At 38.7% G+C, this 18,159-nt stretch overlaps 2 protein-coding genes across 3 annotated transcripts in view; both read left to right on the forward strand.

Moving 5' to 3' along the window:
- ppp3cb (protein phosphatase 3, catalytic subunit, beta isozyme) overlaps positions 1 to 5,650 on the forward strand; it is a 46,941-nt gene extending 41,291 nt beyond the window's left edge. For both annotated transcript variants that reach the window (XM_079669073.1, XM_079669074.1), the window contains one exon: positions 2,825 to 5,650. In XM_079669073.1, the coding sequence (XP_079525199.1) occupies positions 2,825 to 3,003 (179 nt within the window). In that variant the 3' untranslated portion in view covers positions 3,004 to 5,650. The remainder of the gene's footprint in view (positions 1 to 2,824) is intronic.
- A 148-nt stretch (positions 5,651 to 5,798) lies between these two features.
- Positions 5,799 to 17,509, forward strand: sting1 (stimulator of interferon response cGAMP interactor 1). Its single transcript, XM_079669075.1, has 7 exons — positions 5,799 to 8,173; positions 9,367 to 9,593; positions 9,999 to 10,188; positions 11,528 to 11,636; positions 12,179 to 12,414; positions 14,899 to 15,085; positions 15,582 to 17,509. Exons 2-7 carry the CDS (start codon positions 9,367 to 9,369, stop codon positions 15,857 to 15,859), a joined length of 1,227 nt encoding a protein of 408 aa, XP_079525201.1. The 5' UTR covers positions 5,799 to 8,173; the 3' UTR covers positions 15,860 to 17,509.
- Positions 17,510 to 18,159: the final 650 nt, after the last annotated feature.

Here is an 18,159-nt window from a genome sequence, read left to right on the forward strand (position 1 = left end):
ACCCACATCCCAACAAAACCTTAAAACATCGCACGCCAAAGCCACCACATTACAAAGCATCCACATACTCTTCTCATGCCACACACACACACACACACACACACACACACACACACACACACACACACACACACACACACACACACACACACACACACACACACACACACACACACACACACACACACACACGCGCACACACACACACACACACACACACACACACACACACACACACACACACACACACACATGTATTCACATATTCAATACACATCACACCCAACTTTTTCTTACACTAACACACAAGAAGAGTGGGGCTGTGGGGGGGAGTGGGTGTGTGTGAAGGTCATCTGTTATAGTCTTCAGTGTGTTACAGTCTTTTCTTTATATTTTAAAGGTTCTGTATTTCTATAACATATTAACTTGGATTCAATCTGTTTCTCTGAATAAGAGTCACCTGTAATGATGAAAATAATTAAGGCAAAGTGTTAAAGGGATAGTTCACCGCAAAACCTAACACACGTTAGCTAAACCATTTTCTGTTAATTTTTGGTTTGGTCAGCAACAGCAATGTCTTTCACCACAAATCACGACCCAGTAATAAGATCAAGATAATCTACAGACCTTGTTTCGAGTAGTTTCATGAAGGCAGTATTTTCTTTCTACTCAATTACACCCTAAAACCGAATGTCTGTGCAGAATAAAGTGTACTCATAGAAGAAAAGGCTCATGCTCATTGGTTGGCTGGTATAAAGAAATAAGTTCCTATGAAATGGGATAGAGTGGTGCGGTGATGGCGTACTTTTGTAGGCCGACCCGAAATGTTGCATCGCAAAGGTTTCCTCGATAAAAAGCAACAATATTTTCCCATTGGATTTTGGTGTATTGCAGAAAATAAGAAACACACATTTATGATATTTAACACGTTTTGCTCAGCAGGATTATCTCTACAAAATAACGCCGCTTTTTTTAAGAGTAAATGCAATCGGCAAGTAAAAAGCTAACTCTAGGCTATAATCAAGCTACATCACGGTCTCATGGCTGCGCATCATCACTGCTAAGCTAAAGGCGGATGTGTCAACTTTTAGTAGTCTCTTTTAGTCACTTGTTAGCATCTGCTGTTTTTATGAAATATAGAAGCTTCATGCATTCACAAGTGGGGTATTTACTGACTTATTTTATGTCGGAGAACAAAACATAAACCTTTTAGACTTATCTTAAAATTGGACCTTCTAAATTCTAAACATTTGAGACGAGGAAACCGGAAGTGGTAAAATGCTAAGTTGTTTCCGGATTTTAGGACTCGCTTCTGCAATTCTCTATTATCAAGAGGAATAAGTCATGATTTATGGAAAGAGACATTGCTGTTGCTGCACAAGCAAAGTGCCTTATAGTTCCATTATAACAGAGAGAAGGAAGACATCTCCATGACATCTCCAACACACTACAGATCTGAACAAAACTATCTATAGATATAAAAAAAAAAAGACAGGTAAAAATGTAAACATATTTATTTTTGATACTGAGGGATTTTAAGGAAACATTTCAAAACCAGTTTTAAAACCAGTCCTTTAAACTTTACCTGTGGTAACAACTCAGCTTTTCAATGGGCTTCGACAATATCCAATGGCTTACTTAGACAAATGATCACATGACCTAAGTTAGTCAGGTGATAACAGGTTTTGTACGTAGCTCCGTAGACCTTTAACAGGTCAGCCGGGTTCTTTTGTGAACAGATCGTGATCATGGTATATGTGTTCAGTGTATTATAACTATATATACTCTGCACACAAGAGTTGTTAGTACCCTGCATGCATTTGTTAACCAAAGCGTTTCGTGCTCTTTGGAACTACACCTCATAATTTGTTTAAGCAAATCAATTGCATGACACTTTTATGGTGCTTTATATTTACTTTTATTTGATTAAATGTGGGTCTCATTTAAAGGGGCTCTCTAGTTATTTATCATTAGCCTACTATCAATTTGAGGACGGAAAAGAGAAAGTTAAAACTAAAGTACTAGAGCTGGAGATATTCAGACTTTAAATCCATCCTTTGGGTCCAGCTCCAAAATAGATTTGGGAAACCACAACTTTGTATTTGTGTCTAAATGGATCAAACAAAGCTCATGCTAAGTGTTCATTTGTGTGCCTCAGTAGTGCTTGTAGGCAGACTATAGGCCAGGCTTCCGATCTTGGGGCTAAGCTAATGGCCTGGTAAGCTAACCATATCAATCTCTTCATCCAAGGCTATTTTGTTTTTATTGTTCGCCAATCCGATATAAACTTGATATTTTTAAGAGCCGCACCAGCCCAAAAACTGTCAAACTCTATTTAGTTTTGTTCTGACTACTGATCCAAGGGTCAGTGGCCAAGTCGCTTTGAATGTCACCTTCCCTGAGAGTCATGAGGTCAAACTAATCCTAGCTCAGCATTCAGACCCTAGATGAACACATGTCGGTGTGTGTAGAAATCTGTGTAAGAACTCTGTAGTTGTGCGTTTATATGAGACAACCTTGTTCATCCAAACCCATCATGCCCCTTTACTTATGGAGCACAATCAGCATCAAAACTATTAAAATGTCCTTGCTGGTGTGCTCCAGTGAAAGTGAATTCAACCATACTGAATGGAAATGTTTGCACATAAATGAATAAACTGCGGTTTGGAGTCTTCCATTCAATTTGGTGCTCTGAATATTTCCCTGAAAGGTCCCAGGGGTTTGGATACACAAGATTCTACTTAACGTCTTGTTGAAAAATTAACTCTATGTGCATGAATGTATGTGTGTGTGTGTCTGCGTGTGTGTGCCTTTGTCTCCGCAGCCATCCGAGGCTTCTCTCCGCAGCACCGGATCAGAAGCTTCGAGGAGGCCAAAGGTCTGGATCGGATCAACGAGAGGATGCCTCCGCGCCGCGAAGCCGTCAACAGCGTGGGGCTGTCGATGGGTCGCTTGAACATTGGAGAGCCCAACGGGACCGACAGCAACAGCAATATACAGTGATGGACACACTCTCCCACAGACACACACCTGCAGATACAACACCTCTGATATGGTACCCAATTTACAGATTGTACATAAGCATATATAAAAAAGCACCACACACACACACACAGTATACCATATAGGCTACAGATAACACACACACACACACGATTAACTACCCCATTCCCGTTGCCCTCAGCTGTATCTAAAGGCATGGTTGACCCGGACTTTACCACCAAAAGGCAGAGTCTCTTCACCGGACTGATCGGCCCTATTTAAAGAACTACAACTCCCATGTACCTGCAAAACAACAACGGAAGGAACTACAAAAACTCTCCCTGTGCGGAACAGGAGGAGCTGCTGTGCACCGTGTACTTTGGTGACCACTGACGGATCGACAGTGTCAGCATGACGTAGCTGTGTGTTGTGTCAGGAGTGTTTTCACGCGGAGGAGGGGGCGCTTATGGCGCATTTCCACTACAGTGCGGATCGCGATTTAAGCGTGCCGTGCCGTGCTGTGCCCGGCCCGTTTTTGGTTGCGTTTCCACTAGGCGTAGTTCCGGCTAGTGGGTACTTTTTCACAGTTTTTCTGGCTCTCCAAAATCGAGGTTCTTTCCGGGCCAACAACCGGGCTGAGTATCGCTGGCAACTACAACAAAATGAACATATTTGACCGTGATTCAATTGTAATACACGTTTCAAAATGATGCCGAAGTAACAACATACAGATACCGGTTAGTAAAAACCATGAATTAATGCTTTGACAAGCCTGCAGAAAGACGGCAGGCGAAAAACCTTTTAAAATGCGTGTTTCCTGAATGGTGATCGGCTAAGCTAACGCAGTATATGCTCCGACCGTCCACACTCACAACAACGGCCTATACAGACATAAATAAACCAGCGACTGTATTCGCCATGGCATAGACAGTCTGTGGTTTGTACTTGTTTAACTTTTGTACAGTTTCTGAACAGATATGAGGAGCTGTGAGCCTGAGTGCTAACAGCTAACGGCTGATGTTGTTTTTGTGTTTCGCATTGAAGATGACGCCTACACTGCGTTACTATAGTTACAACCCCAGTTCCTAAACTGTAATGGAAACGCAGCATAAAGTGAGGCTGGCCTAACAAGGCCTAGCCATACCATACTAAACTGGGCGATGCCCTGCAGTGGAAAAGCGTCATAAAAGATATGTATGTTTCTGTTTTCCTGTTTGCATCCCAAAACAGGAAGTGGAACCAAACTTACGATAGGTTGATTTTATAGAGTTGTGGAAAATCCTGCCTGCCTGCACATGCTTAAACATGTTAATGTCCGTGCGGTCATATTTGAAAAAGTGTGTCTCTGGTGCTGAGAGATGTGTGGAGAGAATCTCAGTAGCAGTTTAATCTGAGCCCTTAAACGTCCTTTTTTTCTTATCGGAGGAGATTCCCGTTTGCTTTTGTAGCACTACACCGTACCCTTCCACCCCACTCCAAAAAAAACAACCTCTGGTCCCAGGCCAGTTCGGGAAAGGCTTGAAAATGGGTCTGGGATCAGATTTGAAGTATTTCTCCCCACCGGTTGCGTGTATATAGGTAACATGAAAAGGTTCTATTGCACATGTGAGTGATGCACAGTCACAAGACACAAGATGCAGTATAGCGGACGTAGGATGCTTTATGTATGACCCGGGGGAGTTGAAATGTGAAGTCATTCTCTATTCATTCTCTTTCTACATCCTCCTTTCTTCCCGGGATCCTGTCTGCTAGGGCGAGCAGGAAATCATATTTAACAGAGGAAAACAGACTCTTCTGGTTACAAGAAGCAGTCCGAAAAGGTCTTTGTAAAGCATTTATATTAACGCATCAGTGCATGCAGTTAAGTTCTTTGATAATAATGTGAAGATTATATTTGTGCTCTGTGTTTCACTATGGTAGGTTTTGTTTTTTTTGGCTAATATAAATGAACTGAGGAGTAACGAATAATTTATTTTGTACATAATGTTAATTTTTTATTAATTTTGCGTTCTTTTATTTTTTCACGACCTATGTTTCTTTTCTTTTTCGACGCTGTAAAGAATGACGGTACGCTTCTATTCAAAGTGTCAAGTCCACGTTCTCTCCTCTCTTCTTTGTCGGTGTACAGGAGTTGTTTTTACATTAAATATGAATAAACAAATATTAAACTAGCGATGATGAATGACCAACTATATACAGAGGCACAGGCATTCAGGCAGCCCAAAGCATGATGCATGGTTAAACGTTTTCCCTGTTTTCGAGCAAAAAAGCAGCAGGACACATTGGAACAGAAGAGCCGGTGTGTTGCCGTCACAATTGAAAGGAAAAAAAGTGTACTCTCAATCTCTGATCATGACTCTTGATGATTCCTCTTGTTATTTGATGATATTTATGATTATTATGATTCTATTTATTATGGACATTATTCTTAATATTTAAGCTCTCTCACTCTGCTAGTTGCTCTTCATGTTGCATTGCTCCTTGGTTGATCTTGTTGTGCTTCTTTGGGAGAGGTGAATCCAGTGCCATAGTTATTGTGCCACGTTACTTACTTTCTCTCTTTCTCTCTCTTCTATTGCTCTTTTGACTCCCCAGTCACCAACACTGTAAGCATGCCCCATGGGACAATCCACTTTTTTACTCTTGAATAAAATATGCATGAACCTTCGGTATGGAGCCTTTATTTCATTGCCACTGCTCATACACACATTAATCCAAAGAAAATTATGAATACAAAAGCACTGACCAGATGATGGAATGGAATGTTTAAAGGGGCCCTATGATGCTAATTTTCAGGTTCATATTTCTATTTTGTTCCTCTACTTTGACATGTTTCCATGCTTTAATGTTCAAAAATGTCTTCATTTGTATTTACTGCCTGTGCTGCAGCACCTCTTTTCACCCTCTGTCTGAAACCAGAGCCCTGTCTGCTCTGATTGGTTAGCTGGCCAGCTCTGTTATGATTAGTTAACCACTTAGAGATGTCAATTCCCTTAGCCTATCCCGTACAATGTGTTGAAGCGTGAGTGTTACACAGTGATGTCATTATGTCACAGAAGTAAACAAAAGAGTCCAATGGAGGCGTGTCAGGCAGGGGGGGTGCATGTAAATGGGGGTGCATTTAACTTCCATGTACATGCCTTGCAGGCCATTAACATGCACAGAAACCTATATCACACTACAGGAAAGGGAAAACCCCCAAAAGCATAGTAGGTACATTTTGAGCAAAGCCATTCAAGCCGAATAGTTTCCTAATCACAGAGAAACAGGTTTACAGGATGTCTCAGTTTCATAATGAGATAACGTGTATTGTGAAACTTTTACAGATGTACCAAAAATAAATGTTTCAACACGCTTTAAAACAAATATCCACCACCATAATCTCATGCACCGCAAAAACTGACACACTGCATCAACTGAAATCTCTTAAATACTTTTTTTCTCCCTGTACATTTTGGTGGAGAGTACAAATGTAGTTTTATTGTGTTTTATGTGATATTTGACCTTACATAGAAGCACTCGGGTTTAATCTGGAAACATAAAAATCCTGTTTAACAAACCAAGTTAGGTTATAAGTCATCTTTTGAATAGAACAATGTAAAGACCTCTTGATGTCCCTATTTACCAAGAAGACCATGTCCACTATCTCAAAGTGGTGGAGGACTTCTGCTTTTGCCCGGGGTTTCAATAGAAATAAAGGTTATATAAAGTCGGCTATAAAATCTTAGAGCCACGTGCTGCGGTTCAAAGTGCATTGAAGTTAAACGGAAGATAATCGTCACAATGTTAAATGATTATTTTATCTTCTGACAATCTACTAAACCATAAATCGCCCTATATGTGCAGCTTTATAATCCAGCTTCATTGTGATGTGAGGCGTTAGTTTACCAATGAGGGCTTTTGGATCAATAATTAACAACATTTATTATGCCTTTCTGTCCGGGAAGTCCAACCAACACACAGGATGCAGTGATGAGTGCTGTACAAACACCTTTTTGTTTAAGAGCATAAATAACTTCATCCAAGGGCCATTTAAAGTGGGAATGAAGACCACACATTCTACAATGCTGTACTGCAAACAGAATTCTTAAGGACCCCTCACACGTTCTATATCCCTAAAATATAGACGTTTCTGAGCCAGTTAACGTAAAAATACTAATTTTGAAACGTATTTCCTCCCATTATCTGTAAAACTGCTCTACAAGAAAACAGGTTAATCCTGTTTGTGTAGTTCACAGGAATCAGGCGCCAATTTATGGTTCATCAAATCAAATCAATCAAATCAAGTTTTATTTATATAGCACATTTTTAAAACGATTTTTGGTCGAGCCAAAGTACTTTACATATAATAATTACCTTACAGTAAGGACACTATACAGCAAATACAACAGCAAAGTTTGTGCAGAATATCAGTATGAGAAAACGACACCCTCTGTCCTTAGACCCTCACATCGTACAAGGAAAAACTTCCAGAGAAAACCCACAGTTTAAAGGGGAACATGGGAGAAAACCTCAGGGAGAGCAACAGAAGAGGGATCCCTCTCCCAGGACGGACAGACGTGCAATAGATGCCGTGTGTTTGGTCCATGTTCTTTTGTGTTTTGTTCTTATATTCTCCTTATTTTTATAATGCCTACATATTTGTATATACATTTATCTGGGCATTTGCAATATGTTACATCTTGTTGGTTACACATTTTTTGAAAGCAGACATGTGTAGACCTATTGCCCAAGCTCAATTTCCTCTCAGGGGAAATATCTTATCCAGTTTTAAGAGTAATTGCACAGGCATGCCTCTCATATCGCCTCATTGCATAACTTTGCTTAAAACAATCCTTCACCCTCAAAATATAGGTAAATTACTTCCATTTCTTTATGGAAAACCAAGATTGTGTACATTTGGCAACCAATTGAAACAGTTCAAAGGAAAGTGAACTTCTGAAGAACCTGTTGTCATTTGAAAAATATTCATAGCTATGTATGGTGAGAACTTCCTCTTTCATGAACCCTTTCCGTGAACTCTGCCTCTTCCCACTCCCTTCTCTTCACGGTGATGTTATTAATGACAGGCAGAGGAATAAGCAGTAAACGAAAGTGAAAGTGTTGGAAGGTGAATGAAGGAGCAGGGGAGAGGCATAAGAAGAACAGAGAGCAAAGGAATATCTCTCACAATCATCGCAAATACACTAAGGTGAGTCCCTTCATATATTCATTTCTCTTGGTTTTACTTTTTATGGAGTTAGACTAAATGTACCCTACAAGATGTATTTGTTCCCCTCTTGTGAACACTGGCATCATCACTGACAGAGATCAGTTATGTGTTTTTGGTTTAAAAAAAAGGAACCTAACTGCTTTATATAGAACTGATCTGTAATCTGTGTACAGTGCATTCAGCACTTTCCCCATCCTGCCATCATTGCAATGTGGTTTCACTGGAAAGCCCTTTTTAGAGATTGAATTGTGTGGGAGAGAAACTTGGTAAAAAGAAAACAAACATCTTGAATATACTCAGATTAAAAGTTATGCAAATTGTAAAATTACTTCTGACATATCAAGCTTTTTCAGGTGATAAACACAAGTTTTTCAGGTATAATATATAGATATTAATCAAATATAGAAACTCTGCAAATCAGATTAAATGTACACTTTCAAAATATCAATACATCCTCCTAGAAATTATAATCCCACACTTTTGGCTTGATTGAGTATAGTTAACATATTATTGTATGGTTAGACACTGGCTCTTACAGCAAGTGAAAGCTAATGATGTCTTTCTAGGTTGTAGAAGCTGAATGGTGGTTGTCAGGTGAAATATTTGTATGTCCAAAAATGTAAACGGCACTATTATGCTCATTTAATTTTCAGGTTCATATTGGTATTCTGTGCCTCTACTGTGACATGCAGAGTGAGCCTTTATTTAATTGCCACTGCTCATGGACACACACATACACACTAATACAAACAAATCAATACCAATAAACAGACCAGATGGTGGAATGGAATGTTTTTAAGGGGCCATATTATACTAATTTTCATATTTATATTTTGTGCCCCTAATGTGACATGTTTAGATGCTTTAATTTTCAGTAAGGTGTTTATTTTTCTCATACTGCCTGTGCTCAGTCTGTAGGGACCTCTTCTTGGAACCGAAGGGTGGCCGGTGGTTATGGTTACAATCTGCAAAGGCAGATTAAGCATTTCTTTACAAGCATAATAGTGCCCCTTTAAGTTTAAAGGAAACATCACAACAACAGCCTTACCTGTCACTAAACCGCCACACTTTGGATTTATTGAACCGTTTTCTGAGTGGACTGGCTCTACACACGGAAAGTAGATACTTCTGTTTTTATTGGAGCACTCCCTGACACTTTAGTCCCCTCACAGATGCAGAGCCTCCAGGATCAGGACGATCTCATCCCGAGGCCTCGGGGGAGTTTACCTAAGATGTGTGCTGCGGTGCTGTCTGCCATGACAATAGGAGGCGTCCTGTTTCTGTCTCCTGAAAGGTTATTTGGATGGGTTGCCATGGTGATACTCATCCTGACCCTTGGCCCTCTGCTGCATGGGCTCTGTCTGCTGGCAGAAGAGATACTCTACCACTCAAATACCAGGTGAGAGTAATAAGTTGTTTTTAAGCACATTTCCGCAAGTGAAATAAACATTTTAAATGAAAATTCCTGTCAATATAACAAACCTTCTTGAAAATAATGACATGTCATGTCAATATAACAAGGTACTTTGTCAAAAAGCATAAGATAGAGTTAAAAATGGCTTATCAAAGTTTCACATTTAGTAATTTTCTTGTAATTTTAAATCATTATTTTGAAATAGGTCAAAACATCATTTTGAGATACTTAATGATTATTTTGAATAGGTTACTCATCATTACAGGATTTCTTTTAAAATTACATTGGCGGAAAATGGGCTTCCATAGGTTTGTGTGTGATAAAAGGAGTTTATGTAAGATTTTTTTATATTTTCAAATAGGACCTCAGTATCCTCTGTTTTTTTACCAGGCACCGAGGCCGAGGGTGGAGCCATGTGCTGCCGGCCTGTGGTCTGTGGGGGAAGACCCTGCTGGCTGCAGGGATGGCAGGCCTTCTGCTCCACTTGGTCAGACATCCTCTGCCGCACCAAGGCCAGAGCTGGAAACTCATATTTCTTGCCTCCAGCCTTTACCCCCTGTTGAAAAGCCTGGGAGTCCTGGTGAGGTCCACACCCAACAACGCCGTCTTTGTATTTCTGTCTCTACCGCTGCACTACAAAATAAGAAGACACAATAGTTGTGTTCTCATTTTTCACAGTGTATCACCAAAAATAGTTCTCAGCATTCACTTACTGAGCATACTGAGCTTCATTGTCAAGTCACTTATCAATACACACAGTGATGTTGCTCTGCTGTGAGTTTAAAACTGCCTTCCTGTTTATTTGCATCCACAGTGGAGATGGACATTTTAAATTACCTTACTGACTGAAGTTGTTGTGCAGTTCAGTTCAAAGAAAAGAGGTACAAAAATCAAACAAATTGTAATTCAGTATATCGTAAAAAAAACGTCATGGTACAGTATGTCATAAAAATTGTGTTAAAAAGTCAAATTATTGTATTCCGTAAAATTAACATTAAAAAATCATTAAGAAAATCGAACTTTAGTATTTCATTAAAAACTCGTAAAAAGTCACAACATGGTATGACATAAAGTAATCAATGTATTGTATTTCTTTAAAAAAGTCATTGTTAAGTATGTCATAAAATTAGTCTTTAGGTAAAACATTTAGAATGTCCTAAAAAGACTATAGTGGAAGATAGTGTATACATGTGACATGCTAGACACAAACACTTCAGCTAACAACATGCTAGTTAGTATAACCAGCTAACACCGCCACGTTAAGTTGACTAGTATGTCAGCAGCACTGGCAAAATAAAACTCATGGCATAAGTTTATAATAACTTTCATATGATATCAGATAGGGAAATAAGTCAAATGTTAAACTACTGTTAAAGAGAACTCTATGCTTGTCTTAATAAATAAATATAAAAGCACCCTCCATGCACATTACACAATAATCCTGATTATTTTAATGATTTCTTTTTATCAGACAATGTATCATTCATTTTTTGAGCATATTATATTATATATATTATATAACAGCTTAGAGCACCCTGATACAATAAAAATGATCTCAGTTTTAGCATGAGGACTACACTTCAGACAGAAAAGCCCCTATGTGAGAACACTTCCTGGAGCATCAGTTGATTGTAAAAAATAGGCCTAAAATATGTCTTCATCAGCAAGAATGACCATGGCACTGTCCTTAAATAATTGCTTTATAATTTTAAACAAAGCTCAGTATTTCCTCGGAGGCCTCGGATAAAAACTAGTAGCATTATGGATCCAAATCCAGCTCAAGTTTGGGTGTAGCTGGTATTTCCTCCAGAATTACATCTAAAATCGATGTTCTTACACAGGAAAGGGCGGCATGGGTGCAGGGATGCCCTTTTCCTTGTTGTGACATGCCTCTGGCTAATTTTCCATGTTGTGTTCAGGGTCCGTCAGAGGTGGAGGTGTCAGCCCTCTGCGAGGGGAGGAAGATGAACGTGGCCCACGGCCTGGCCTGGTCCTTCTACATTGGATACCTGCGCCTGGTGCTGCCACGTCAGTTACTTCAAAACACACATCTCCCTATATTTTAGATTACACACCATCATTGAATACTAGCTGGTGGGCTTAACTTGTACAATACAAGTATAGCATGTATTGGAATCATTGTATACACATTATATTAAAACAACTGCTGAGCTGGTATGTAAAACAGCATGACTAGTGTAGGTTTAATGAAAAATACAGAGATTCTTCTTCTGTGGTGTTGATCCAACATTGCAAACTGAAGCTATGTGGTGAGGATCTTATTGTTTTCTGAATGATATTATTGTTCATTTTTTACATGATTCTCAGAGAGCGTTCAAGTTGTACTGTACATTTTTGGTTTATTTCCACCCAATCTTCCTCTCCTCTCCAGCTCTGTAACTATTCTTTTTTTTGTTACTTAAATTGGTCCAGATGCACGTCATAGTTGTGCATGCTAATCCACCATCAAATTACAATCTTTAGTGGTTGCTAAAATGTATTCTACGTCCGTTTTGGGCACTTTACACTGCATCCTTTTGATTCTGTGTGTTTCTGTATATGTCGATTAGGTTTGGATGACTCCATCACAGCATTTTGTGCCACCAAGACCAGCAGCTTGGGTCATGGCTCCAGGAAGCTCATCATCCTCATACCTCTCAACGCTAACATTTCTCACAAACTGAATGAAGAAGACGACAGGATCCTTTACTGTGACAACCTCCCCAACAATGAGATAGACAGGGCTGGAGTCCGGAGGCGGGTCTACAAGCACAGCGTTTACAGTGTATTTGATGAACATAAAAAGGTAGGCGGGGCTAAAACACAGAGTTACAGATTGATAGTAAGAAGCAGGGTTGGGAGGGTTACTCTAAAAATGTATTATTTTACAATTATTACATACGTAACCTAATCTGAGTATCACAATATCAAAGTAATGTAATCTGATTACTTTCCGATACTTTGGATTATGTCAGTTTCAATTGCTAAGTAAATGAATACAAGAGAAAATAACTATCAATTAGAATAGATTTTTTTAAAGTTTATTTTGTAAGACAACAAAACACTGTAACCTTATAAAAGTTGAAACACGTATGTATTAAACATGTTATCTTAAATTATGGGATAAGCCTATAATAAACAAGCTTTTTATGCATTCCGAAATCCAGTTACATGTAATCCGTTTCTCCCCAAGCCTGGAAAAAATAAATAGTAAATATTAGGAAAATGTCAGAAAAAAAATGAATTTATTTTTATATTTTTAAAAAGTGTAAATCCAAAATATCTGAAAAAACGACATAGCTTAGGATGTTGAAAAATGGCGAAAAAATCTATGTCATAAATATAAAAAAAACGACATAGTATAATTTTCCACAATATGTTGAAAAAATGTCATAAAAAAGGCGGAATGTAGTAAGTATCAGAATTTTTTTTGAACATACTTCATACTACATCGTTTTTTCAGATATTATTTCAACATACTATGTTGAAAAATTCTGAAAAAAGCGACAAAGTGTAGTATGTCATGTGAAAAAATTAAGTACACAGTATAGTTTGTAGAAAATATCAGAAAAAACAACTATATTTTTAGTGCATCCTGGTACTAAACAAACAAACATTGTAGCTTCAGCAAGAGAGAACCTCATGGCGGCACTTTATATCACTTTCACAGATTTGACTTCAACATACTTTGCACATTTTTTTGGAATCGACAATCCTTTTTCGGTTTTTCAGGGCCCAATTCAAACAGGATCTAAAAATATTATGTCTCGCTTATAGCTACTGTACACATTTCTTTGGAAATAAGGTTCCATGGCGGTCCACAGGAAGGGCCGGAGGGACTGTGCCTCTCTGTAATAGCTGCATGCCATCCATCCAATAAATCTCTGACATTATTTGAATACAGTATATATATGTTGAATTGCAAACTGGTGAATGTGAAAAGACAATCAATAATCTGTAGCAGATTATCTTCAGAAATGTCTCTCAGGTGCACAGCGCACCATTAAATAAGGTAATAAGAGAAGCTGCAGTTTGAAGCTGCTCTTGCTGTAACTCGTCTCAGTGTCTGTCTCCTTATTGCCAGTGAGAGTTGAAAGACTGGGTGTGCTGACATTTTCTCCTTTGATCCCATTTGTAAAGACTGCACAGCTAAAATGCGACAGAGAGAGAGAGTGAAGTGACAGTCTCGAGGCGCTGCTTCTGTATATTGTCAATGTGCTCCATATTCAATATGTTTGATGTAGCAAATCTAACAGTGATTGTACTCAACACCACCTCTGTAGTTCAGTGGAGGCAGAGGAAGTTTGGGATGCAGTCTGACTTTCATCTGAGACCAGTAATAGCCTCAGATTATATCAAACTCATCACCAGAGTGATGTTTTACAGCTGCAGTTATCACACAGAATAAGTCGATTATCAATTATTTATTATACACTACTGTTGTTATCTTATACTTATACTGTACGTTTTACTTATTTGACTAAATATATATGATAACCATAGTAAAATATTAACCTTTTGCATTAAAAACTTATAATCTTATGATTTAGGGATGAAACTAAAAGTTGTTTATTTAAAGGGTCCCTATTATGCTAATTTCAGGGTTCATCTTTTTTTTTGCCTCTACTGTGACATGTGAACTTGCTTTAATGTTCAAAAAGCTCTTTATTTTTCTCGTACTGCCTGTACTGCAGCACCTCTTCTCAACCTCTGTCAGACACCAGAGCCCAGTCTGCTCTGATTGGTTAGCTGGCCGGCTCTGTTGTGATTGGTCAACCGCTTAGAGATGTCCCGCCCCTTAGCCTATCACGTACAATGTGTTGCAGCGCTTGCTATTAGAATCACGAGTGTTATTAAGTGATGTCACTATGTTGCGGAGAACAAAGGAGTCTAATCGAGGTGTTTCAGACAGTGAGGAAGTGTGTGGGAGATAAACACAAGGGCCCATTTAATGACCATTTTTGAATAGAACAACTTGTGTCCTTTTTAATTTTAATAAATACTGAATAACTTTTCAAACACTTTGACATACAAAAAATATAAACACTCAACCTAGTACAGTACATTCCCTCCAGCATACTGTCCCCCCTCCTTAGCGCAACGTGAGTACCACCTGCTGGTTAAACCTGATACAATAAAGTGATGATTCCCTTTGATAAATCACAGTAAAAGCACCATCTACATGTAAAACATAATCATCAAACACATCCAGTGCCACAGTTCCACAAGCTTTTAAAGGATTTTCTATCAATCTAATGTGTCTGTTTTGTCCATATGTGTGTGTATACAGGCCCATGAGTGTGTGTTGGAGTATGCCACGCCCCTTCTGACGCTGCACAGCATGTCCCAGGAGAGCAGCGCGGAGTTCGGGGAGCCGGAGCGCAGACAGCAGGTGCTGCTCTTCTTCAGGACGCTGCAGGACATCCTGGAGAACTCGCTGGAGTGCCGCAACCACTACAAGCTCATCCTGCTCAACGGTAGGAACACAAGCCGTGTGTGTGTGTGTGTGTGTGTGTGTGTGTGTGTGTGTGTGTGTGTGTGTGTGTGTGTGTGTGTGTGTGTGTGCGCGCGTGTGTGTGCGTGCGATCGTCTGCTTCCAAACAAGGTTTGACAATCAGGATTTTTGAATGATTTTGCAATGTTGATAAAGAATTAGGTAAGGTAAGGAATATGATCATTCCATTCCATTTACTTGTATATAGACTCTTCTTGCACTATTTCTATTTTATTTGTATTTATTTGCAGATCTCCAAACATTCTCTTGCACTATTTTATCTGTTTAATTTGTTCTATATCCTATCTGTTGCACTGTTGGAAGAGCCTGACCTAATTTTTCATTGCCATATCTACACTGTAGCTATTGTGCTAATGACAATAAAGCCTTGAAACTTGAATAAAAACTCATTAGTTAACTAAAGACTGGATGCTCACACAAAACAAAAACATCACACGTTATTCTTCCTCTACCTCTAGATGAGCACGAGGAAGACCCCCACTTCCTGTCCAAAGCTATCCTCAGAAACTTGCAGCAGCAGGAGAAAGAGGAGTACTGCCTCACCCCGTCTCCTCAGCAGGAGATGGTGAATCCGTTCCCGAGCCAATCGAGTTCCCGAGCAAGTGCTCCACCCATCGAAGGTGACTGGCACCACCCTGATCCAATAAGCAGAGAGCCCACGCTCATGTTCAGTCTGGACCCACCTCATACTCTAAAGCATCCTGAGGAGAACAGTCACCACTATCCAGGGAAATAATAACACACACACACACACACACACACACACACACACACACACACACACACACACACACACACACACACACACACACACACACACACACACACACACACACACACACACACACACACACACACACACACACACACACACACACACACACACACACACACACACACACACACACACACACACACGTATGCTGATGTGACAAGTGTGTGAGGCTGTCAAGCAAGCTATCCGGAGAGGTAACCAAACAAAAAGGCCACAAGGCTCTGTGCATCAATAGCATCATAAACTAATCTCAACAGTGACCAAACACACTGCATGTAAAACTATACAAATAGCATTGATACTATGCCCGTCTTTAGCCAATAAAGACTATTCAGCAATCATGAAGTATTATGATACTTGACCTCATATGGCGTTTTAAAACATATGTTGAGGCTATTGTTATAAAACATTACCAAAATGTGAGTGCATCTAAACAGTTACACATTTCATTTCATTTTTATTTATTCCGTTCATGGTATGCAAAACTTAATGTATAATAATTGTTAACAAAACATGTCTCTGTAAACACACCATTGACCGAAAAATAGCAGGGAGAAGAAAATATCTTATATGACCTGCCCCTTTCTAAAAAAACAAAAATAAATAGAAATAGATGGTCTGTCCATTTATTTTTCACAGCCAAACATAACTGTACCTTAGGATAATAAGAGAAACACAAAAAATACTTATTTCCCACTTGACAGTTAGCGGAAAGAAACAAAACACCAAAACATCACATGTACAAGGAAAAGTAAAATGAAAAGTGCAACACCCTCTTCTGATTCCTACTGGAGAAGAAGGTGGAAAGCATAATCATAATCATAATCATAATAATAATAATAATAATAATAATAATGGGACCTGCAAATAAAGAACAGATCAGAGACATCAACATTATTTACCAATGCAGGACCAGAGTACATAGACTTATTCACATTCTGCTTCATATAGTCCCATTTTTCTTAATGTATACAATTTATTTAACTATAAAGTACATATACAATTCTTTAGATCCTTCTGTTGAGAATTCCACAATTTTACACCAACTACCGAAATACACATTTGCTTTAGAGTAATCCTTGCATAAGGATGCTTATAAATGTCCTTCTGTCGCTTCCTTTTTCTGATCTATAAACAAACAATATACTGTAAATATACTGGTAACATTCTGCTTTTTGCCCTGTGCATTACTGATAATGTCTGCAGCTCAGCTATGTCTTTGAGTTTCAGGAGTCCTGCCTTAAAAAGTCAGTTGGTGTGTTCTCTTGAGTCAGCTTTATGAATTATTGTTACTGCCCTTTCCTGTAATATTGACAATGGCTTTATGTTGCTCATATACGTATTGCCCCAAACGTCTATACAATAAATAGAAAAAAATGGCAAAATGAGTGAACAGTACAACATTCTCAATGCATTGTAATCTAGCAAATACTTTGCCTTGTTTAGAACAGAAATGTGAGTGCATCTAAACAGTTACACATTGAACCTGAACACAGAAATTTGTAATTGTGATATTCATTCAGCATCTGGCCTTCCTGCAAAGTAGATTTCTCTATAGTAAATTAACAAATATTCATGATTAGTAGCTAATAAATTCAATCTTGCAAACCAGCTTCTTTCTTTCATGTTAACTTGTCTCACACACCTTGTGCAGTTTCATTTTTTTGCTTCATTCAGTCAATTCTAAATACTGTGCTTCATGTACGGTAATTGTTATCAAAGCGCTTAATATTGCAGTGATTGCTCAGAAAAATACAATTGTAACCGTCTGTTTGTTGGGTTATTTGTGTGAGTTTCAATGCGATTAGGAAATTCTTTTTTTTTAACTTTTAATTTGTATTTATCTTGAAGTGTTGGTTATTGGCTGGATATTCTCAGATGTGAACAAACCTGTTGTTGTTGAAAAATGCGAAACAGAATATCAACACAATAAAATCTGAACTTAAGTAATACAGTGTTTAAAGTCAGGACATATTAGAGAAAAAAGGGGGAAATGGGAGAAACCTCAGGGAGAGCAACAGAGGAGGGATCCCTCTCCCAGGATGGACAGACGTGCAATAGATGCCGTGTGTAAATTGAAAAGATAATACATTTGCAACATAGGTAGTCCAAATGTTTGGAAATGCATGTGTCTATAATAGGAAGTACTACAGGAAAGGGAAAAACTCAGAGGCATAATAGGGCCTCTTTAAATCTCAAATATTAATTTTTCTAACCCTTTTTTTTTTACCTCACAACAGACAAACATTCATAAACATAAC

The sequence above is a fragment of the Notothenia rossii genome, assembly GCF_949606895.1.
Source record: "Notothenia rossii genome assembly, chromosome: 3".
Classification (NCBI taxonomy): domain Eukaryota; kingdom Metazoa; phylum Chordata; class Actinopteri; order Perciformes; family Nototheniidae; genus Notothenia; species Notothenia rossii.